Source organism: Sinocyclocheilus rhinocerous, unplaced genomic scaffold (assembly GCF_001515625.1).
Source record: "Sinocyclocheilus rhinocerous isolate Xijiao unplaced genomic scaffold, SAMN03320098_v1.1 scaffold2189, whole genome shotgun sequence".
In the NCBI taxonomy this organism is placed as follows: Eukaryota; Metazoa; Chordata; class Actinopteri; order Cypriniformes; family Cyprinidae; genus Sinocyclocheilus; species Sinocyclocheilus rhinocerous.
This window is the reverse complement of record NW_015645558.1, coordinates 145,112-152,885: the sequence shown is the minus strand read 5'-3', so window position 1 is coordinate 152,885 and position 7,774 is coordinate 145,112. Positions and strand designations below refer to the sequence as shown.

The following is a 7,774-nucleotide window of genomic DNA, read 5'->3' as shown; positions in this document are numbered from 1 at the left end:
GCTCAACGATTAATTTTTCCAAACCCCTCCTTTGCCTGACGCTAATCTGCGGTGATTGGTCGATTGGTCTCATTTTCATTTCATCTTGCCTGTGATGCCTGATAAAGCAGCGTTTGTGAGAGCAGCGCTGCTTTGTGTACAGCGTTACCGGGGAAACCGTTATTTTTACTGCTCCAAAAGCGGCACCTAGTGGCAAAGAAGGAATTTGCATTTTCATTCAGACCAACGGGAAAAGACCAACAAGCTTTCTTTTGAGAGACAGTAACTTTATACACGGTGCACTTTCAGATTTAAAACTTTGCAGGATGTTTCATTCACTTAGAGCTATGTTACACACTACTACTGAAAGGTAATTTTCAAAAATCCATAATAGGGGCACTTTAATAATGAACGATCAGGTTGGGGCAAGTTGTCTCAGTGATACTGTGGTACAAATTCAATAGTTTTTTTTTTATTCATTCATATTTTTTTATTATTATTTTAATTTAATATTGTTACATTGTTTTGTAACATTTTAAATATTTGTGCCTTTTTACTTTATATAGTTTTTTTATTCAAAATGATTTAATGTTGTTACCTTATTATGTTTTCATAATTATTTTACTCATTAAATCTTTTAAAATAATTATTTTTATATTATCCTACATATAACACATTTTATATACATAGTGTTTTATATTTTATTAAATGATTTAACCTTTTTTTTTATTATTGTTTTACTCAAATCTTTTAAAATAAATATTTTTATATTATACTACATATAACTCAACATTTTAAAAACAGATATGTTTTAACTTTTTACTTTATATATATATAGTATTTTAAATGGTATTAAATAATGATTTAATATTAATGTTGCATTGTTGTTTTTATAATTATTTCCCTATATCATACTACATACAACACATTTTAAATATATATGTTGTGCTTTTTTATTATATATAGTATTTTGTTTTATTAAATAATTATTTAATATTTCATTACCTTATTGTTTTCATAATTGTTTTACCTATTAAATCTTTCAAAAGAAATGTTATTATATTATGCTCCATATAACTCATTTTAAATAGACATGTTTTGCTTTACATAGTATTTTATTAAATAATGATTTAATACTGTTACCTTATGTTTTTATAATTGTTCTACTTATTGAATCTTTTAAAAGAAAGCTTTTTATGTTATCTTACATATAACAATTAAATACAGATTTATTTTTTTCCTTTTTAATTTATATATTATTTTATATTTCATTACATAATGGTTTAATATTATACTAATTTATTATGTTTTCAGAATTGTATTATTAAATCTTTTTATATTATAGTACATTATACATTGTAACACATTTTAAATACAGATATGGTGTGCCTTTTCAAATAAACAGCAGATTCTTATAGTGACAACTTACCCCACATAGCGTGATGATAACGCTATTATGATATTTAAAGATATTATAATATATTTTAAGTTAATAATTATCTAAAAAAAACAGTGCCACAGAAAACAACTCTTACTGTAGATATTTGACTAGGTTTAAGGTTCTTGTTGATTTTTATTGCACATATCAGCTGAGATTTTTTCTGTGTAGAAATTTTTTCAGTGTAGTTTTTCAGATGGAACTGATATCAGTCCAAACACGTAACAGACTGTCAGTGATCCAGCACAGATCTAATCTGCTGATGTCTGGAGGAGAATTTGTGGTTTAATATCTCTCAATTAAAGTCTTTCTCACACCACAGGACATTGTGATCACAGAGCTGATGAAGAAACTGGATATTCTGGGGGATAACGCCGTAAGTGTATGTTGATTTCATATGTAAATGTGTGTGTTTACACATGCCTGGGTGTGTTTGGTACACATGCGTACTATATCTCTGTCACTGCTGTCTCATCTTTTCATTGGATGACACGAACAGAATCTGACCAACGAGGAGCAAGTTGTGGTTATTCATGCCAGAACAGTATTAACATTAGCCGAGAAGGTATGTCTTCTTAAAAAAATAATAATAATAATATTTCATGCTGAGTTAATGACTGTTTCATGTTTCTGTATTTTGACGTCTCTTGTGTCCAGTGGTTAGAGCAAATTGAAGTCACCAAATCAGCATTACAGCAGAAAATGTTGGACATCGAAAGTGAAAAGGTAAATGTATTTAAATGCATTACACACTTTAATTTCCATAAGTTCTTCTTATTTATTTTACCCCAAAATTTAGAAATAATTTAGAAATAAATTATAATTTTATAAGTAAGAAAATTAAGCATATTATGTGTAATGTTTATAAAATTCCAAACATTTTACTGTTGATTTTTTCATGATTCTTATTAGATTCTCATTACATATATAAATACTTTACAATTTTTATTTTATTTTATTTCTTACAATAAGGTAATGGTAATTTGGACAGTTTGGTATATAATTAATATCATGAATAACTATATATATATATATATATATATATATATATATACAGTGGCCAAGTACAGGGATATCCTGGGCGAAAACCTTCTCCAGAGTGCTCAGGACCTCGGACTGGGCCGAAGGTTTACCTTCCAAGAAGACAATGACCCTAAGCACACAGCTAAAATAACGAAGGAGTGGCTTCACAACGACTCTGTGACTGTTCTTGAATGGCCCAGCCAGATCCCTGACTTAAACCCAATTGAGCATCTCTGGAGAGACCTAAAAATGGCTGTCCACCAACGTTTACCATCCAACCTGATAGAACTGGAGAGGATCTGCAAGGAGGAATGGCAGAGGATTCCCAAATCCAGGTGTGAAAAACTTGTTGGATCTTTCCCAAAAAGACTCATGGCTGTATTAGATCAAATGGGTGCTTCTACTAAATACTGAGCATTTTTCAGTTTTTCTTTTTTAATAAATCTGCAAAGATGTCAACAATTCTGTGTTTTTCTGTCAATATGGGGTGCTGTGTGTACATTAATGAGGAAAAAAAATTAACTTAAATGATTTTAGCAAATGGCTGCAATATAACAAAGAGTGAAAAATTTAAGGGGGTCTGAATACTTTCCGTACCCACTGTATATCCTCTTTTTGAATAAATAGTAATGGTTCTAACAACAGGCTTACATTTTTTTATAGGATTTAAATAATAATAATAATCTCACTCACTAATCTATTCAAAATAACTTTTGTTAATGTGGTGTTTTTACATCAAAATTATTATTTCCTCTTGTCATTTTCCTCCGAAGGAGCTCTTTAGTAAACAAAAAGGATATTTAGACGAGGAATTAGACTACAGAAAGCAGTCTTTGGACCATGCACATAAGGTAAGGACTGTACATGGCCAATAATCCATATGCTTTATTCTCAAGCACTGCGGAGGAGTTTTACTCTATTATGAGATGCAGTTCTGTCCTCCTGTGCCCCCTGGTGGTGAATGCATGTCATCTCTGGCCCACTCCCCTCTGTGTTTCTCTCAGCGCATCCTTGAGTTGGAGGCGATGCTGTTTGACGCTTTGCAGCAGGAGGAGACGGGTGGGAAGTTGTCCGAGCTGCTGAGCGAGCAGGACCGTGGTTCGCTGAGAGAGGCTGTGGATCAGTGGAAGAGGCAGGTCTTGAGTGAATTACGAGAGAGAGATGCGCAGATACTCAGAGAGAGGATGGAACTGCTGCAACATGCTCAAGCGGTATGTACTTCTAGAAAATATAAGTGAAAGAGATCATGCTTATTTCTATAGACATGTACTGATATATATATATATATACTGTATATATATATATAGAGAGAGAGAGAGAGAGATACACAAAATATACACATTTAAAATATATATATATATATATATGCAGAACAGTAATGTTGTTTAATTAATTGTGTCTGTGTGTGTGAAAGGAAATTAGTTTATGATACTGTAATGTGTATACAGGTGCATCTCAATAAATTAGAATGTCGTGGAAAAGTTCATTTATTTCAGTAATTCAACTCAAACTGTGAAACTCGTGTATTAAATAAATTCAATGCACACAGACTCGTGTCTCAACAGAGGATAAAAGAGCTGGAAGAATGGATAGAGGCTCAGAAGCGACAGATAAAGGAACTAGAAGAAAAGGTAATCATATAGAGCACTCATCTATCATTTTATGTCAAGGTCAGCACAATCATCTTCTCCAATAATGCTTTTATCTCAAGTCTAAATGTGATGTTTATTTGATTCTCTCCTCTTTGTTCCGTTGTGTTGTTTTTTGATCAAATAAATGCAGCCTTGATGAGTCTTCCGATGTCACCAGGTTCTAAGTGTAGATGTTGTTTTTGTTTAGCTCACAGGCCTCAAGTGTTCTTCTGTACCAGAGGAGGGTGACACACGTGTCATCAGGGGTCCCAGCCATCTCTTCTGCGCTGATACGAGACTTCAACTCTGTTCACATCAACTCTGGAACATGGACATGGAATACGGTGCTCTCTATCTTGTGAACTAAACCTGTTTTTATCCTCCTGACCTTTTGAACTTTGCTTTGTGTGACCTCTGTGCGTGTGGAATTTAAGGACTCTTAAATTGAAACGCTCTCTCCTTTCCCTGCTAAGCAGGTGGTGCTGGAGGCTGCTTCCCTTTGGAAGCCTGATGGAATGAGAGGTGTTACGTTCAAATCCTTCCTCCCACTGTTTACACTCACTCTGCTTCGGTTCTGGTGGTACAGTGCGTCTGGTGTTTGCGTGGTGGCGCTCGCCCGCTCCTGTGCATTGAGAGAAGTGGAACTGAAAGTTGAATCCTGGAATTAAAATTATGTCTGGTTTTCTAATGTACAGGAGCAGTGTTTCAAATAAATTTCTCAGAGGAAGACTGGAAAACTAAGAGGATGTTTTTGCGTCTTTTTCTGTTCACTGAAAATAAAGCCACACAGAGGATTCTGGGGTGCATACGTGCCTCTGAACAGAAACTCAAGGTAAGGTAAGCTTGATTTGTACATGCTTTGAATATGTTTTTTGTTGTGTGCGTAAAGCAATTAAACATTTACATATTTATTATATATTAGTACTTCTGTCATTACAGTACAGACAGTAGTTAAAAGTTATTTTTCTAGATTTCTTTCAAGACTAAGGGTCGGGTAAATAGAAATACATAGGCTGTATATAGTAATACTCTAAAATAATGAATAGCAATAATACACATTTTTAAATAGTAATACTATATATGGTATATAGTACTTTTTATATATAGTACCTTTGTTTAATATATTAATAATAATACATATACTGTATATATATATATATATATATGTGTGTGTGTATATATATATTAATGTTTTAATATTGTTTATAATAATAATATATAATATTTGTTATATATTTAAATTTATATATACTAAACATATGTAGATCTTATAAATATGTGTATTATCATCATCATCATCATCATCATTATTTTTATTTGTTGAACGCAAATTCAGTTTATCTGTTTGTCCAAGAGGTTTTATTTTAAAAGGACTCAGATGGTTTTTAATGTCAGCAACAGTTCTGTCAGTAGAGGGCGCTACAGAGCAGTTTATAATTTACAATTATAAGGGTTTTTGACAAATTTGCAACACTATTTTGTAAAGTCCGAGTTGTCAGAATTTCTAGAGAAATAGTTTAGTGTCTAGCAGTACATATTAAGAGGTTACTAAAGAAGTTTTAAAGCAATAGTGAGCTGAGTGTTTTTTAAGAGGACAGTTTTTCTAAACTAATAGAAATTCATCATGTTATGAACCTGCCATGTTGCTGAGCTCATATACTTTCCTGTCTGGTAAAATTCAGCTCTGGCATGGACAAGAGAGATAGAAAAGAGGAGAGGAGACAGTGGTAAAATCTAGGTTTTCCGCCTCCGGCTGCTTCTTCCATCTCACTCTGTTACATCTTGCAACTAAGAAATGCCACAGCCTTACAATCAAAGAGAAACCCAGGAAGCGGAAGGCTCCGGAATATGGGCTGCAGCTCACAGATACCCAGGAGTCCTTTGTGTTTTCAGAAATAAGGAAATGAAAATAGATGTATTTTACGATCACTGCCTTTGAATGTTCTGCTTAACTATAAAACATGCAGGAAAACCCATTTTTGCTACATGATGTGAATTTAAAAAGAGCATTTGATATGGAAATAAACAGCAAAATTTAGTTTATTCACACGCACTCTCCTACTAAAACTGGTTATGAATGTATGATTGATTGTGTCTGTTTTCACAGTTTCATTGCACAGTAGTTGACGATATTTTATAGATCTGTTTAGATACCATGCGTGTAAGAAGTGGTGAGATCGTCTCTCTGGTCAGGTATGAATGGAAATGAATCATGTATTTGTTATATTAGATGAAATGCAAGCCCTCTTTCCTCAGGCTATTGTTAGACTGCAGCTATTGTGCTTTTATATGATCCATTCCGGCTGTAAAGTGTTTTAACGCATTCACTCCCAGAGGCATTCAGCATATGGGGCAGGAGTCCTCTCCTTTGGGCACATCTTCAAGCCTCCAGATGGACTTTCCCAGATCTCCACATGCACAGATGAGACCAGACACACTGTAAACGACATCTGCAAGCACTTGGTCTATTTAGCATCTGTCTGTTTAGCATGAAATTGCAATACTTTTTCCTAGTACAACCTATAATCACTGATGGATTAGATTAATATATATATACATACATATATATATATATATATATATATTTATTTTAAAATATATATTTTTTAAGGCGTTGCTTATCATAACAATAGTTTTGCATTATACCCTCTATCTGCATTATGCTATAAACAGTAGACAAGCAGTGATCAATGATATTTGAGGGGAACTTATGCACTGTAAAAAATGATTGTGATTTTAACAGTAAAAAAATGTAAAAATGCTACAGTAAAAACCTGTTAATTGGTTATCAGTAAGTTTCCATGCTATATACGGTGAATAACTGTAATTACATTTAATATAATTTTACAGTAAAATACTGTTAAAATTAGGGTCTTTGGAAGTGAAAAAGAAAGTCATTATATAATTTAGTGAAAAAACGTAAATTGACGCTCCCAGAATTCCGTGCATGACACTTCATATTTTGTTTTTTCGTTGAAATAACGGTTTCTTATTCCTAATCCAGTGAGTGGAGGATTTCAGCACCACGCCTCTCTGGACAGCTCCTATAACAGCACCTGTCTCTCTCTCTCAGTGGAAGTGTGTCTCTGGAATACCAGCTCAAAGATTCCTCAAACAGGCTTCCCATTTCTCCTGTGAGCCATGGCTGAGAGAAGACTCCTTCCCCAGGAGGATGACCAGGGTTCCCTGCTGTCCAGACTGGGCACCGACAGTCCTAAACCCCGGGTGAAGTTCGGAGGGATGTTCTGCAACATCGAAGGAGCTTTCGAGAACAAGACCTTGAATTTTGAGTCGTACAGCCCCAGTTCTGCCAGGAGAAACCCTCGGGGACGAGTGGACGATCAGAGGGACAATTTCAGCGACACGTCGAGCATGAGTGACTTCAGCAGCGTGAGTCAAACGCAGCCCACCCCGTCCTGCAGCTCACAGGGTCAGACCCTCGTTTACCCCACCGGACCCGGTCGCGCGCAGAACGGGCGACGAGAGGTAATCACTGCAGTTGCAACTATTCTTGTGTGCTAAAGTGTATAGATCATACAACTCTCATTACAGTTTAAAGTATGCTAAGTTGGTAGCTGTTTAATTCCGGTTTACATGTTTGTGTCAAAGCTTTATAAAAAAGCAAACTTGTCATAAAAAGATCACAGGAGGCTCAGACACGTTAGTTGTGATTAGTGTGGAAAAACAGTATATGGATTTTGTG

General features: G+C 34.4%; 2 protein-coding genes across 2 annotated transcripts in view; both read left to right on the top strand.

Moving 5' to 3' along the window:
* The window catches only part of jakmip3 (Janus kinase and microtubule interacting protein 3), a 47,606-nt gene extending 41,092 nt beyond the window's left edge, over positions 1-6,514 (top strand). Inside the window, exons 20-29 of the mRNA XM_016510351.1 lie at positions 1,740-1,793; positions 1,917-1,982; positions 2,075-2,143; positions 3,214-3,291; positions 3,445-3,651; positions 4,006-4,071; positions 4,287-4,415; positions 4,548-4,656; positions 4,767-4,908; positions 6,406-6,514. Of these exons, the coding sequence (XP_016365837.1) occupies positions 1,740-1,793; positions 1,917-1,982; positions 2,075-2,143; positions 3,214-3,291; positions 3,445-3,651; positions 4,006-4,071; positions 4,287-4,415; positions 4,548-4,656; positions 4,767-4,908; positions 6,406-6,514 (1,029 nt within the window). The remainder of the gene's footprint in view (positions 1-1,739; positions 1,794-1,916; positions 1,983-2,074; positions 2,144-3,213; positions 3,292-3,444; positions 3,652-4,005; positions 4,072-4,286; positions 4,416-4,547; positions 4,657-4,766; positions 4,909-6,405) is intronic.
* dpysl4 (dihydropyrimidinase like 4) overlaps positions 4,291-7,774 on the top strand; it is a 20,435-nt gene continuing 16,951 nt past the window's right edge. Inside the window, exons 1-5 of the mRNA XM_016510360.1 lie at positions 4,291-4,415; positions 4,548-4,593; positions 4,862-4,903; positions 5,754-6,534; positions 7,145-7,557. Of these exons, the coding sequence (XP_016365846.1) occupies positions 7,213-7,557 (345 nt within the window). The 5' untranslated portion in view covers positions 4,291-4,415; positions 4,548-4,593; positions 4,862-4,903; positions 5,754-6,534; positions 7,145-7,212. The remainder of the gene's footprint in view (positions 4,416-4,547; positions 4,594-4,861; positions 4,904-5,753; positions 6,535-7,144; positions 7,558-7,774) is intronic.